This window comes from Anolis sagrei, chromosome 5, assembly GCF_037176765.1.
Source record: "Anolis sagrei isolate rAnoSag1 chromosome 5, rAnoSag1.mat, whole genome shotgun sequence".
In the NCBI taxonomy this organism is placed as follows: domain Eukaryota; kingdom Metazoa; phylum Chordata; class Lepidosauria; order Squamata; family Dactyloidae; genus Anolis; species Anolis sagrei.
In genome coordinates this window covers 198,258,996-198,275,652 of record NC_090025.1, presented here as the reverse complement: position 1 = coordinate 198,275,652, position 16,657 = coordinate 198,258,996, and the positions used below count along the sequence as shown (strand labels likewise).

General features: G+C 45.1%; 1 protein-coding gene across 1 annotated transcript in view; it reads right to left on the bottom strand.

Moving 5' to 3' along the window:
• LOC132775607 (src substrate cortactin-like) overlaps positions 1–15,133 on the bottom strand; it is a 53,609-nt gene extending 38,476 nt beyond the window's left edge. Inside the window, exons 1-3 of the mRNA XM_067469403.1 lie at positions 14,959–15,133; positions 7,217–7,300; positions 4,769–4,842 (exon numbers count right to left, since the gene is read on the bottom strand). Of these exons, the coding sequence (XP_067325504.1) occupies positions 4,769–4,842; positions 7,217–7,300 (158 nt within the window). The 5' untranslated portion in view covers positions 14,959–15,133. The remainder of the gene's footprint in view (positions 1–4,768; positions 4,843–7,216; positions 7,301–14,958) is intronic.
• Between the last annotated feature and the right edge of the window lie 1,524 nt (positions 15,134–16,657).

The window sequence follows — 16,657 nt, the reverse complement described above, 5'->3', positions numbered from 1 at the left end:
TTAAACTGACTTTAAATACCACATTGTTGAGTAGGAAAAACAATCCTTTTATTGAAGATAATTAAAAAGCAGTAAAATAAAAAGCACTTTAAAGAAATAGGTACATCCAATTATGTAAGAAGATAAGCAGGAACAAAGTAGTCCAGGGAAAATAGTCCAGCAAAGTCCATGAAAACAAATAATAAAATCCCAGAAACCAGGAAACATGAATCCAAGGAAACATGAATATAAAATTATAGAATCCAAGAATCAAAACCATGAAACAAAAGGCACTTAAACACGAATCTTCCAAGCAAAGTTTCCATGCAACAAGGATGAGAACTTGACTTGATTCTAAATGATTCTTCATCTGACTACGTATCCTGTACTTGGGATATTTTTCTCCTAGTTAGCTATCTCCCAAACGCTCAGAAATTGGTTTTGCTTTGCCTTAGAATCTCTTATCCTTTTCTCTCGGAGCCTGGCAGAATGCCGAAGCCACTGTTCGGCTCTTCTGTTTTGACGAATCTCCTCCCGTCTGTCTATTTGCTCATTAATTTCTGCACCTCATGCCAAGCTGCTTTCAAGTTCCAAATCATGAGAATTCACTGGTAGAAATTCAGGGAGCATACCATCATCCCCACACCCTCCAGGGACAGTCTCATGAAAAATTACACTTTGAACAGGGATCTCCTGGTCATTCTCTGCATCAATGCCTTGACCAAACAATTGCCTCAACCCCTTAATCCAGTTCCTCATGTTGTGCTGACCCTCCCAACCACAGCATTATTTTCATTGCTACTTCCTAACTGTAATTCTGCTCCTGTTATGAATCGTAATGTAAATATCTGATATGCTGGATGGATTTTCATTCACTGGACCAAATTTGGCACAAATGCCTGATACGCCCAAATTTGAATACTGGTGGGGTTTGGGGAGGTGATTGATTTTGTCACTTGGGAGTTGTAGTAGCTGAGATTTATAGTTCACCTACATAGAATCATAGAATCATAGAATCAAAGAGTTGGAAGAGACCTCCTGGGCCATCATCCAGTCCAACCCCATTCTGCCAAGAAGCAGGAACATCGCATTCAAATCACCCCTGACAGATGGCCATCCAGCCTCTGTTTAAAAGCTTCCAAAGAAGGAGCCTCCACCACACTCCGGGGCAGAGAGTTCCACTGCTGAACGGCTCTCACAGTCAGGAAGTTCTTCCTCATGTTCAGATGGAATCTCCTCTCTTGTAGTTTGACGCCATTGTTTCGCATCCTAGTCTCCAGGGAAGCAGAAAACAAGCTTGCTCCCTCCTCCCTGTGGCTTCCTCTCACATATTTATACATGGCTATCATATCTCCTCTCAGCCTTCTCTTCTTCAGGCTAAACATGTCCAGTTCCTTAAGCCGCTCCTCATAGGGCTTGTTCTCCAGACCCTTGATCATTTTAGTCGCTCTCCTCTGGACACATTCCAGCTTAGAGTCAATATCTCTCTTGAATTGTGGTGCCCAGAATTGGACACAATATTCCAGGTGTGGTCTACAATCAAAGAGCATTCTCAACCCCAACAACGATGCATCTACGCTGTAGAATTATTGCCATTTCATCGCAGTATGGAATCCTGGGAGCTGTAGTTTTCCAAGGCCTTCATCTTACTCTGCCAAGGACTGTCAAATTTCCCTTCCTCCTTCGCTGAACTCTTTTTTCAGTTCTCCTTTCATTAAGACAGACACACCGGTCTTTGTTTAAAAATAACCAAATGACAGGTCATTTGGAAAGAGACAATGACCTCAGACCAGCTTCCCCTTTTTGCATGTATGGATCCATGCAATTCATCTCTCTGTCCCTTTGCTTTCGTTGGTTGCAATTATTATTATTATTATTATTATTATTATTATTATTATTATTATTATCATCATCATTATCATCATCATCATCATCATCATTGTGTCATTCTTGGTGATGTTTCCTTCAAAAAAAGGTGGATTTTCCCTCAGAAAGTGTTATTTTTGGTAGGTTGTCCCCTCCAAAAATATTATTCTTGGTGACATTTCCTGAGAAAAGTGGGGTTTCCTCCCAAAAATTGTCATTTTTTGGAGACATTTCCCTCAGAATAGATCATTTTTTGAGATATTGATATAATCAATTAGGAAATGACATTGTTATCCCAGGAACAAAAATAGTGTTAATAAAACTATGAGAGCCGTTCAGCAGTGGAACTCTCTGCCCCGGAGTGTGGTGGAGGCTCCTTCTTTGGAAGCTTTTAAGCAGAGGCTGGATGGCCATCTGTCAGGGGTGCTTTGAATGCAATATTCCTGCTTCTTGGCAGAATGGGGTTGGACTGGATGATGGCCCACAAGGTCTCTTCCAACTCTAGGATTCTACAATTCTATGTAGGAAGTTACAAATAACAACAACAGCAACAACAACAACAACACCTGACAGGATACGAGGATTTAAAGATCGAACTTCCAAGACTCTGGCACAAACCAGTCAAGAAGGTCCCAGTGATGATCAGCACACTGGGTGCAGTGCCTCAAGACCTTGGCCTGCACTTAAAAACAATAGGCGCTGACCATCTGCCAGCTGAATAAGGCCACGCTATTTTGATCTGCATGCATTATTCACTGATACATCACACAGTCCTAGACACCTGGGAAGTGTCGGATGTGTGATTCAATACAACAGCCAGCAGAGTGATCTTGTTTGCTGTGGACTCATCTTGTTGTGTTTCTAATAATAATAATAATAATAATAATAATAATAATAATAATAATAATAATCTATATAAATAAAAATGTAATGTTTGTTTGTGGAATTAACGGAGCCCAAAAACCACTGGACGAATTGACACCAAATTTGGACACAAGACACCTAACAACTCAATGTATGTCCTTCACTCAAAAAAATTGATTTTGTCATTTGGGAGTTGTAGTTGCTGGGATTTATAGTTCACCTACAATCAAAGAGCATTCTGAACCCCACCAACGATGGAATTGGACCAAACTTGGAAAACAGTTTTCCCCTGACCAACAGAAAATACTGGAAGGGTTTGGTGGGCTGTGTCCTTTGGTTTTGGAGTTGTAGTTCACCTACATCCAGAGAGCACTGTGGACTCAAACAAAGATGGATCTGGACCAAACTCTGCACGGATGCTCAATATGCCCAAATGTGAACACTGGTGGAGTTTGGGGAAAATAGAATCTTGACATTCGGGAGTTGTAGTTGCTGGGATTTATAGTTCACCTACAATCACAGAGCATTCTGAACCCCACCAACGAAAGAATTGGGCCAAACCTCCCACACAGAACCCCTATGTGGGCCACAGCAACACGTGGCAGAGGATAGTAACAACAACAACAACAACAACATCAACAACAACAATAATAGATCACCCAGTACTAATAAATAAATAAATAAACTTTCCCCCGGTGGTGCAATGGGTTAAACCGCTGAGCTGCTGAACTTGCTGACCGAAAGGTGGGCAGTTCAAATCCAGGTAGCCCAGTGAGCTCCTGCTGTTAGCTCCAGCTTCTGCCAACCTAGCAGTTTGAAAACATGCAAGTGTGAGTAGATCAATAGGTACCGCTTCAGCGGGAAGGTAATGGAGTTCCATGTAGTCATGCTGACTACATGACCTTGGAGGTGTCTACGGACAACTCTCGCTCTTCCACCTAGAAATAGAGATGAACACCAACTCCCGGAGTCAGACACAACTAGACTTAACGCCAGGGGAAAACCTTTACTTTTACCCCCATTTTCAGTCTTGCAGCCAATATTTTAACCTATGTTTTCATCCATTGCGCTTACATGATTTGCTTCCTCAATTCTCATTGTCTCTGGGAGATTCCTTTGGGGTTTCCGGGCCTCCAAAAACACCCCTCATTTAGCAAAGCGCTGGGTGGAAACACCACTTCCTTTTCCTGCAAGACACTAACTGCAATCACCGGTGCAAGATGCAAGAAAAAAACTCTCCCTACATCTTTCTTGAGTGCAAAAAAGCATTGCCAGAATGGAAGAATGCATGAGAAGAAGAGAAATGCTGGGCCATTCTGAAAACCACCATGTCAGACAACACAGAGAATGATTTTCCCTTTAGGCAATAAGCTGGAAGTCTCAAAGGGGCAAAGGAAAACATACATTACAGTCTCTGGTTGTCTTGGGTCCAAGGAGTTTTGCAGCTGAGAAGCTTTTCCAAGTTCCCTCTTTCTCAATGGCTGTGAATATCAGAATAATCACAACCCCAATTCCAATGGCCTATATTTGAAGGGACAAAGCCTTCCTCTGGTGCCAAAGAACTGGTTTGAAGGCACTCGAGACTTCTCAACGTTGTCCAGGTTGATCTGAACATGAAGCAAAAGTCTCAAGGGTAAGAACCTCAGAATTGGTGCTGAGAGGTAACTTAATCAAGGGCTTCAGAGCCAAGTCTCTCTCTCACGTCCATCTGATAGAAAGTTTGATGGTGGAATGGAAAAGGAAACACTGTCCTGCTCTCTAGGAAGAGGTGGGGTCAAACAATTGAGCAGGAGGAGCAATTCAACTGGTGCAAACAACAATAATTGACAGCTATAAATAACCAATCAATCCAACTATGCATCTACAGGGTAAAAAGGCAAAATCAGGCATGATATAACAGTTCAAATCCTGCAACTTACAGTTCTACATATAGGTGGTGCCTAAATGATTAGCATTTGATCGAGACTCAAAGCTCACGGCCTTAAAAAGAGTACAATGCAAAACCCACAAAACATTAAAGAGAAGGGAGTGAGGGGAAAAGGTGGAAACAAGCACTCACTCGATGTGCTCCTTGCGGCCGGAGCCTTCGATGGTCTTTGCGCCCCAGCGTTGCTCTTTCTCAGAGATGTCGTTCTGCAAAACAGAAATCAGGAGAGAGTGCCCAGTATTGATATTCGGGAAATAAAGGAGTTCAAGCTATTTCCAACTTACAGTGATCTCTACATAGGCCTATCATTGGGCATCTTTGGAATGATTTGGTCATTGACATTGTCTTCCTCTGAGGCTGAGAGAGTGTGGCCTGCCTGAAGTCACTCAGTGGGCTTCCGGGACCGAGCAGGGATTCAGACCCTGGGTTGCATCTACATTAGGAAGAAATTTCTGACTGTCGGAGCAGACTGATGGGGAAATCTGCTTCTGATTGTGAGTCTAATCTCTGGAGGTTCTAAAGCACAATATGGATGGACATCTGTCAGGAAGGCTTTGATTTTGTTTTCTCTACATCGCAGGGGGTTGGACTAGATGGCCTTTGGAGGTCCCTTCCAATACTTATGGAATACATACTGCCTGGTAGTCTGGTGGAATCTCTTTCCATCTCTGGAGGTTTCCCAACAGAGGCTGGATGGCCATCTGTTAGGAGAGCTTTGATGGTGTCTCCCTAAATGGCAGAAGGGTTGGACTGGGTGGCCTTTTGTGGGGGGGGGGGGGTGTCCCTTTCAACACTAGTGGAATTATATGCTGTCTGGAATTTTGAAACCAATGCCAGGTGGTCATCTGTCAGTTGTCGCAACTCAGGGTAGTTTTCACCTTGCTCAAGACACCGCCACACACCAAGGCTGTAGGTTTTGTAGTTTATTGAGAAAAAGCAAAATCAAAACGGAGAAACAAAGATGCAAAAGTTCAATAGGCAAAACAGAGTCTTAAATGCAAAAGCAAAGTTCCCAAGATCCAAAGGCAAATAACATGAAGCATAATCCCTTAGCAATGGTCAAAAAAGAGTCCATGATAGACAGGTAAAATCAGGATCAAAATCCAAGTCTCAAAGAAGCCAGAAGCGTTCTGCAAAAGCCAAGGTAATTCCACAGAAGTTAACAGGGAAAGAGCAACATTGGACTGACAGGAAATGCCTGTCGGCTACATCATTAAAATAAAGTGTTGTTGTTGTTGTTGTTGTTGTTGTTGTTGTTTTGTAATTTATTTAGAAAAAGCCAAATCAAAACAGAGAAATAAAGATGCAAAAGTTCAATAGGCAAAACAGAGTCTTAAATGCAAAGGCAAGGTTCCCAAGATCCAAAGGCAAATAACATGAAGCATAATCCCTTAGCAATGGTCAAAAAAGAGTCCATGATAGACAGGTAAAATCAGGATCAAAATCCAAGTCTCAAAGAAGCCAGAAGCGTTCTGCAAAAGCCAAGGTAATTCCACAGAAGTTAACAGGGAAAGAGCAACATTGGACTGACAGGAAATGCCTGTCGGTTACAACATTAAATATTTTCCCTGACATGAAAGCATTGCGCTGACCTTTGGCTTCACGCTTGCTGGCAAGGCGTGTGCTTCTGCGAACTCTTAATTGTAAACGATCCTGTCTACTCGTTAATTCACTATTATCTTCAAGGCTGGTGTTGCAACCCAGAGCAGGAAACTGGACCCTAAGACAACAATCCACCACACATGACTTCAGGAAAAACAATCCTTTTTATTGATGAAAGATGAGTACAAAAATAGAGGAAAATATGCAAGGTAAAAAGCCACAGTAAAAATCACCAACAAGAAATGTCCATGAACAAGATCAAAAACCCATAGAAACACTGCTAAATCCTGGAACCTGCCAGCAATCCACTAACCGTACTTGAAGCACTAGAAAAACTCATTGGAACAAAGCCAATGGAAGCAGGAGAACTGCAAGAGTCTGCACATGAATCTGAAACGATGCCTGGTCTGAAGATGCATCCAGACAGGAGGCACTTAAAGCCGAGAAATCTATTACGTGACACGCCTGAAGGCTTTGAAGGCCTTGTTTGCATTTCTCTCAATCTAGCTGACCTTCGTAAACCTTGCGATTCTCCCCTGCTCTGCCAAATCTGCCCTCTCCTATCCTCATTAGAGAGCCCAGATGTCAGATTCTCTGAAGAGCCAAAAGGGAGTGAAAGTTCACCGCTTGGCTCTGAAATATTCTCATGGGAATTTGGACTTTCGCTTTCCAAGGCTGCAGGAGTTTCTTCTACATTGACCTCAGAATCAACATCCTCATTAGCATCGGGAAATACAATCAGAGAATCAGGTTCAGGTTCACACACAGGCTGAACCCCAACACCATCAGCCTCCTCGTCATCCTGCAGAAAGTCAGGCTCAGAAGGCCCAGACAGTTCAGACTCAGGCTCAGACTGAGCCACAACATCAGGAGTGCTTGGTTTGCGTCTTCCTTCCTAGCAAAAGAGGGTTGGATTGGATGGCCTCTGGGGTTCCCTTCGAACTCAAGAATTCTACGATTCTAACCAGGAGAACTCACCACAAAGTCGGGGTCGGTGTCCCAGTCGTCTCCTTGGGACTCCACTTTGACGGAGACGTTGTGTCCCACCACCGCCTTCCACATCTGTGGGAGAGAGATGTATGGATGCAACCTCAGCATCATGCTGGGATTTGTAGTACACTCACCCACCCACCCACGCCCAGACTGGTGTTTCTGCTTTCCTTCACACTGCCCAGAACATGTGTTTTAAATCTACATGTTTCTCATAATAATTCACTGTATTGGCTCAGTACAATGGAACAATGGGATTTGTAGTTTTCCCAAAGGTTGGAGTCACTGACTTAAAAGGAGGAGTGTGGTCTCTTTGGGTGTGGCTACACTGTAGAATTAATGCAGTTTTGACCCCACTTTAACAGCCTAAGAAGACTCTGAAAGTTATGAAGTTGACATTAATTTAACAGGTGACTTAAAGAAACACACACCTCATCCCATCTGGTTTTGCAAGCTAAGCAGGGCCAGGCCTGGCCACTAATTGGATGGGAGACAACGAACAAATAATAGATTCTGTTTCAGAGGAAAGAGCTGGTAAAAAAACCCACATATTTTCTGATGTTCAATGTATTGTCGAAGGTTTTCCTGGCTGGAATCACTGGGTTGTTGTAGGTTTTTTGGGCTATATGGTCATGGTCTAGAGGCATTCTCTCCTGACGTTTCGCCTGCATCTATGGCAAGCATCCTCAGAGGTAGTGAGGTCTGTTGGAACTAGGAAAAGGGGTTTATATATCTCTGGAATGACCAGGGTGGGACAAAGGACTCTTGTCTGCTGGAGCTAGGTGTGAATGTTTCAACTGACCACCTGGATTAGCATCTGATTGCCTGGAAGTGCCTGGAGCAATCTTTTGTTGAGAGGTGATTAGATGTCCTTGTTTGTTTCCTCTCTGGAAACCATGAAAATGAACAAAATCTGGCTACCAGTATTAAAAATCTCTGAAATTAGAATAGCACAACAAAAGAGAGTAAACAAACAAGGACATCTAATCACCTCTCAACAAAAGATTGCTCCAGGCACTGCCAGGCCATCCAATGCTAATCAAGGTGGTCAGTTGAAACATTCACACCTGGCTCCAGCAGACAAGAGTCCTTTGTCATTCCACAGATATATAAACCCCTTTTCCTAGTTCCAACAGACCTCACTACCTCTGAGGATGCTTGCCATAGATGCAGGCGAAACGTCAGGAGAGAATGCCTCTAGAACATGGCCGTAGAGCCCCAAAAAAACCCTACAACAACCCATATTTTCTGATGATTTCTCATTAAGAAAACTGCATAAAAATTATGGTAGAGAAGATTCAAGACCTTGTAAGGCTACAATTCCCAGCTCTGAGCCATTGCAGTTCAAGCGGTGTCAAGCTGCATCGATTCTACAGTGTAGATGCACTGAGTTTGATGCTAAAAAGGAATTACAAGACACACATTTTTTGGCTGTAAACATCTCTGAAAACGGGATGCTTTTAAATAGATATCACAAATACATTTGAGTGAATGGGTTTTGCAAGTGTTTGCAAGGCAGCGAGAGGAAGCAAAAGAGGCTTGCAAAATCTTTGCAGTGCATCTCCCTGCAAACCATGAAGCTTCCGGTCCTCAAGAAGGAAGTGGCCCATCTTGCAACTCTCAGGCGAAAAGCTGAGCATTAAGCATCAAAGGGAACTTGATCCAAATCGAGAATCAGCCCTTTTAATTCTGGTTTTAATAAGATCCTTTCAAATACAGTCACTCTATTCCAAAATGTTAGTGGTCCCTCCTGGTTGTGCATCAACCTTTTCTTTTTTAGCATGCTGGAAGAAGCAACAAACACCAACATTGAAGTGATGCTCCTCCGCCATCAACTCCCTGGACTACATTATCCAAATGCCCAAAGTTCACTGTCTCCCAAAGCAGTTACTCTATTCTGAACTCATTTTATACAGTTTTCTTAAAGGCATGATCATCAAGTTTGCAGACGACACCAAATTGGGAGGGATAGCCAATAGTCCAGAGGACAGGAGCAGAATTCAAAACGATCTTGACAGATTAGAGAGATGGGCCAAAACTAACAAAATGAAGTTCAACGGGGACAAATGCAAGATACTCCACTTTGGCAGGAAAAACGAAATGCAAAGATACAGAATGGGGGATGCCTGGCTCGAGAGCAGTACGTGTGAAAGGGATCTTGGAGTCCTCGTGGACAGCAAGTTAGACATGAGCCAACAATGTGATGTGGCGGCAAAAAAAGCCAATGGGATTTTGGCCTGCATCAATAGGAGCCTAGTGTCTAGATCTAAGGAAGTAATGCTACCCCTCTATTCTGCTTTGGTTAGACCACATCTGGAATATTGTGTCCAATTCTGGGCACCACAATTCAAGAGAGATATTGACAAGCTGGAATGTGTCCAGAGGAGGGCGACTCACATGATCAACGGTCTGGAGAACAAGCCCTATGAGGAACGGCTTAGGGAACTGGGCATGTTTAGCCTGAAGAAGAGAAGGCTGAGAGGAGACATGATAGCCATGTATAAATATGTGAGAGGAAGCCACAGGGAGGAGGAGGGAGCAAGCTTGTTTTCTGCTTCCTTGGAGACTAGGACGCGGAACAATGGCTTCAAACTACAAGAGAGGAGATTCCATCTGAACATTAGGAAGAATTTCCTGACTGTGAGAGCCGTTCAGCAGTGGAACTCTCTGCCCCGGAGTGTGGTGGAGGCTCCTTCTTTGGAAGCTTTTAAGCAGAGGCTGGATGTCCATCTGTCAGGGGTGATTTGAATGCAATATTCCTGCTTCTTGGCAGAATGGGGTTGGACTGGATGGCCCATGAGGTCTCTTCCAACTCTTTGATTCTATGATTCTATGATTCTATGATTCAAGAACGTAAAACGGAATGTTGGAGGGCAGGAAAAGAGATTTAAAGACGAGCTCAAAGCCAACCTTAAAAACTCTGGCATAGACTCTGAGAACTGTTTGGGACCTGCTTATCTCCACGATCGCATCTTCCCCTATGAACCAGTGCGTACCTCGAGATCTTCTGGGGAGGCACTGCTCTCTCTCCCCCTGCCGCCAAATGCACGGTTGGTGGGGACGAGGGAGAGAGCCTTCTCAGTGGTGGCCCCCCGGCTCTGCAACTCCCTCCCTAGGGAGATCAGACAGGCTCCTACGTTGTCCCCCTTTCGGAGTCAACTAAAAACCTGGATGTTCCGGTGCGCTTTTGACTAAACTGCTCACCAGTAACTTTCTTGTCCCTACTTGAAGTCCTGTACTTTACACTGGCATGCGTCCTACCTCAACATGTGTTATGACAGTATTTCCTGCCCAGTTTACCGTATTGTTGCACTTTCCTGCGCTCCTGTAAAAATGTATTGCGGTCATTGAATCTGTACCTCAGCTATGTTTCTTTCAGCCGTATTGTTTTTATATTGCTTTCAATTGTGTTGTTATGTGTTTTATCTGATGTTTTAATTGGTTAAAGTGTTTTACATGTGTGTTTTAATTGTAATCTTGGGTGTGTCCCTTGTAAGCCACCCTGAGTCCCCTAAGGGAGATGGTTGGCGGGGTATAAAAATAAAGTTATTTTTCTCAGTTCTTGTGGGTTTTTTCGAGCTATATGGCCATGACACCTCCCAGCAACACCTCCCAGCAACAGATTTCCCAGGCTCAGGCAGGCCTTCAAATGTTAATGAAGGTGGTCAGTTGAAACATTCACACCTAACTGCAGCAGAGAAGAGCTCTTTGCCCCACCCCAGCCATTCCACAGATATATAAACCCATTTTTCCTACTTCCAACAGACCTCACACTTCTGAGGATGCTTGCCATAGATGCAGGCGAAACGTCAGGAGAAATGCCTCTAGAACATGGCTCTATAGCCCGAAAAAACCCACAAGAACCTAGTGATTCCAGCCATGAAAGCCTTCGACAATATATGGCCATGTTCTAGAGGCATTTCTCCTGACGTTTCGCCTGCATCTATGGCAAACATCCTCAGAGGTGAGGTCACCTCTGAGGATGCTTGCCATAGATGCAGGCGAAACGTCAGGAGAAATGCCTCTAGAACATGGCCATATAGCCCGAAAAAACCCACAAGAACCGAGTGATTCCAGCCATGAAAGCCTTCGACAATATATGGCCATGTTCTAGAGGCATTTCTCCTGACGTTTCGCCTGCATCTATGGCAAGCATCCTCAGAGGTAAGGTCACCTCTGAGGATGCTTGCCATAGATGCAGGCGAAACGTCAGGAGAAATGCCTCTAGAACATGGCCATATAGCCCGAAAAAACCCACAAGAACCGAGTGATTCCAGCCATGAAAGCCTTCGACAATATATGGCCATGTTCTAGAGGCATTTCTCCTGACGTTTCGCCTGCATCTATGGCAAGCATCCTCAGAGGTGAGGTCACCTCTGAGGATGCTTGCCGTAGATGCAGGCGAAACGTCAGGAGAAATGCCTCTAGAACATGGCCATATAGCCTGAAAAAACCCACAAGAACTGAGTGATTCCAGCCATGAAAGCCTTCGACAATACAAATTATTTTTATTATAAGTGGGAAGCCCTGGCCTTTGAGCACTCCAGCTGGAGGTCAGCTGTGACCAGCAGTGCTGCAGAAGTTGAAGAGGCACGAATGGAGGGCCAAAGAGAGAAACATGCCAAGAGGAAGGTGCATCATGCCAACCCTGACTAAGACTGCCTTCCACCTGGAAACCGATGCCCTCACTGTGGGAGAAGATGCAGGTCAAGAATAGGGCTCCACAGCCACCTACGGACCTACTGCCAGGACACCGAACTTGGGGGACAATCTTACTCAGACAACGAGGGATCACCTAAGTAGGAAGTAAGCATCACCTGTGGGTGTGATAATGATCTCCTCCGCTTCATCATCTAATTCATTGATTCAGAATATAGAAACGCTTCGGCTCCAGGACGGAAACTCCAAGAGCCGTTGATGATGGCTCTTGGAGCACCGTTCCCCAAACTATTATGGGCCCATCTTTGAATCGTTTGCTAAAGCAGTCTGGCTTCAGACTGGGACATGGAACGGAAACAGACTTGGCCTGCTTGGTGGATGACCTGCGTAGGAAACTTGACAAGGGGAGTTGGTTCTCCTGGACCTCTCAGTGGCCTTTGATACCCTATACCAGTGTTTCTTTACCTTCCTAATGTCGCGAGCCCTTAATCCAGTTCCTCCTGTTGTGGTGACCCCGAACCATAACATTATTTTCGCTGCTACGTCCATAACTGTAGTTTTGCTACTGATATGAATCGTCATGTAAATATCTGATACGCAGGATGGATTTTCATTCACTGGACCAAATTTGGCACAAATACCCAATATGACGACGGGATCCCAGCTGAACTGTTTAAAATCTTAAAAGATGATGCTGTCAAGGTGATGCATGCCATTTGCCAGCAAATATGGAAAACACAAGAATGGCCATCAGACTGGAAAAAATCAACTTATATCCCCATACCAAAAAAGGGAAATGCGAAAGACTGCTCCAACTTCCGTAGGGTGGCCCTTATTTCTCCTCATGCCAGGAAGTGAATGCTCAAGATCCTGCAAGGAACACTCCAGCAATACATGGAGCGAGAGTTGCCGGATGTTCAAGCTGGGTTTAGAAAAGGCAGAGGAACGAGAGACCAGATTGCCAATATCCGGATGCTGGAGAATGGAGAAAGGCAGGGAGTTTCAGAAAAACATCTACTTCTGCTTCATTGACTCTTCTAAAGCCTTTGACTGTGTGGATCATCATAAATTGTGGCAAGTTCTTGGTGGGATGGGCATCCCAAGCCCCCTTCCCTCTCTCCTGAGGAATCTGTACAAGGACCAAGGAGCCACAGTCAGAACTGACCACGGAACAGGAGACGGGTTCAAGATTGGGAAAGGCGTACGGCAAGGCTGCATCCTCTCACCCAACCTTTTTAACTTGTATGCAGAACACATCATGCGAGGATGTGCGGGGCTGGAGGAATGCAAAGCTGGGGTGGAAATTGCTGGAAGAAACATTAACAACCTCAGATATGCAGATGACACCACTCTGATGGCCGAAAGCGAGGAGGAGCTGAGGAGCCTTCTCATCAAGGTGAAAGAAGAAAGCGCAAAAGCCGGGTTGCAGCTAAACGTCAAAAAAACCAAGATTATGGCAACAAGAATGATTGACAACTGGGAAATAGAGGGAGAAAACGTGGAGGCCGTGACAGGGTTTGTATTTCTAGGCGCAAAGATGAGTGCAGATGCAGACTGTGGCCAGGAAATCAGAAGACGCTTCCTTCTTGGGAGGAGAGCAATGTCCAGTCTCGATAAAATAGTAAAGAGTAGAGACATCAGACTGGCAACAAAGATCCATTGCCTAGTGCAAGCCATGGTCTTCCCTGTAGTCACCTACGGATGTGAGAGCTGGACCTTCGGGAAGGCTGAGCGAAGGAAGAGAGATGCTTTTGAGCTGTGGTGCTGGAGGAAAGTGCTGAGAGTGCCTTGGACTGCAAGAAGATCCAACCAGTCCATCCTCCAGGAAATAAAGCCCAACTGCTCACTGGAGGGAAGGAGACTAGAGACAAAGTTGAAGTACTTTGGCCACATCATGAGGAGACAGGAAAGCCTAGAGAAGACAATTATGCTGGGGAAAGTGGAAGGCAAAAGGAAGAGGGGCCGACCAAGGGCAAGATGGATGGATGGCATCCTTGAAGTGACTGAACTGACCTTGAGGGAGCTGGGGGTGGTAACGGCCGACAGGGAGCTCTGGCGTAGGCTGGTCCATGAGGTCACGAAGACGACTGAACGAATGAACAACAACAACAACACGTCCATAACTGTAGTTTTGCTACTGATATGAATCGTCATGTAAATATCTGATACGCAGGATGGATTTTCATTCACTGGACCAAATTTGGCACAAATACCCAATATGTCCACATTTGAATTGGTGGGGTTGGAGGCAGAATTGATTTTGTCACTTGGGAGATGTAGTTGCTGGGATTTATAGTTAACCTACAATCAAAGAGCATTCTGAACTCCACCAACGATGAACCAAACTTGGCACACAGAACTCCCATAACCAACAGAAAGTACTGGAAGGGTTTGGTGGGCATTGACCTTGAGTTTGGGAGTTGTAGTTCAACCACATCCAGAGAACACTGTGGACTCAAACAATGATGGATCTGGACCAAGCTTCAATATGCCCAAATGTGAACTCTGGTGGAGTTTGGGGAAAATAGACCTTGATATTTGGGAGTTGTAGTTGCTGGAATTTATAGTTCACCTCCAATGAAAGAGCATTCTGAACCCCAGCAATGACAGAATTAGGCCAAACATCCCACACAGAACCCCCACGACCAACAGAAAATACTGGAAGGGTTTGGTGGGTGGCCATTGACCTTGAGTTTTGGAGTTGTAGCTCATCTACATCCAGAGAGCACAGTGAACTCAGACAATGATGGATCTGGACCAAACTTCAATATGCCCAAATGTGAACTCTTGTGGAGTTTGGGGAAAATAGACCTTGACATTTGGGAGTTGCAGTGGCTGGGATTTATAGTTCACCTACAATCAAAGAGCATTCTAAAGCCCAGCTCCACAGCCAGGGAAGGCAGCACTGCTAAAAGCCCAACAACCATAGAGAATGACCATTGGAGACCAACCAACCGCCCCAACATCTGTTAAGAATAACTATTTGAGACCAACCAACTTCCTTGCTTTGCAAATGACAACCCTGTGCTGTCAACCCAATGCCACCATCTCATACTGACAACGTTGGGTACCTTGCTTTGGGGGCCTTGCTTCCACGGAACGGTAGTTGTTTACTGGGACCTCCGTTTCTGCTGCGAAGCGAGTCTCACCCAAGTTCCTGTTTCAGCTTCACCCAAGTTGCTCATTTCCTGCACGCGAAGCCTCCGTCGCAGAAGCACGGACATGGAAACAAGGCGCCTGCAAGAGGGACAGCGACGGGGAGTGCCAAATACCTTCTTTGTGCAAATTTGTGCAAATCTATTGCAACAGATGCATGATGAACAATGCAACCCAACAGAAAGGACTTGGATACTCTTCGAATGATGCTGGGAGCATAGAGCGCATGGCTAGACCGCATGGCATGCTGACGTCAAAACCACAAATGAAGTGAAAAGGTTTTTTTTTCCAACTCTGCCGGAATTGAGAACAACTCTACATCTTTTGCATTGCAGCCATCAAGGCCAAGGTTTAGTCCAGAAACATTGCAGCGCACCCAAATACCTGGGAGTCACTCTGGACCGTGCTCTGACCTACAAGGAGCACTGCCTGAACATCAAGCAAAACATGGGTGCTAGAAACAATATCATACGAAAGCTGACTGGCACAACCTGGGGATCACAACCAGACACAGTGAAGACATCTGCCCTTGCGCTGTGCTACTCTGCTGCTGAGTATGCATGCCCAGTGTGGAACACATCTCACCACGCTAAACAGTGGATGTGGCTCTTAATGAGACATGCCGCATTATCACGGGGCATCTGCGCCCTACACCACTGGAGAAATTACACTGCTTAGCCGGTAATCGCACCACCTGACATCCGCCGGGAAGTGGCAGCCAATAGTGAAAGGATCAAGGCAGAGACATCTCCAGCCCATCCCCTGTTTGGGTATCAGCCAGCACGTCAACGACTTAAATCCAGACATAGTTTTCTAAGATCTACAGAGACACTCGCCGAAACACCTCAGCAAGCGAGAGTCCAAAAGTGGCAGACTCAAACCCAGCACCTCAATCTGTGGGTAATACCAGATGAGAGACTCCCCCCTGGGCACACAGAAGACGGGGCAACTTGGAAGGCGCTGAACAGACTGCGCTCTGGCACCACGAGATGCAGAGCCAACCTCATGAAATGGGGCCACAAAGTGGAGTCCACGACATGCGAGTGTGGAGAAGAGCACACCACTGACACCTGCTGCAATGCAACCTGAGCCCTGCCACATGCACAATGGAGGACCTTCTTGCGGCAACACCAGAGGCACTCCAAGGGGACAGAGACTGGTCAAAGGACATTTAATCAACTACCAAGCTTGCAAAATTTGTGCTTTTTCTCTCTCTGTTTGTTTGTTTTGTTCTGTTAGAAATGTAACACAATGATCTGGTTGCTGATGACACGATAAATAAATAGTCCAGAAACAAATTGCATTGGTCAAGCTCTGTCCTGAGCATACACAAAGTACATTTGCGCAACCATCAGACTCCTACACATAGAATCATAGAATCCTAGAGTTGGAAGAGACCTTATGGGCCATCATCCAGTCCAACCCCATTCTGCCAAGAAGCAGGAATGTTGCATTCAAATCACCCCTGACAGATGGCCATCCAGCCTCTGTTCAAAAGCTTCCAAAGAAGGAGCCTCCACCACACTCCGGGGCAGAGAGTTCCACTGCTGAACGGCTCTCACAGTCAGGAAGTCCTTCCTCATGTTCAGGTGGAATCTCCTTTCTTGTAGTTTG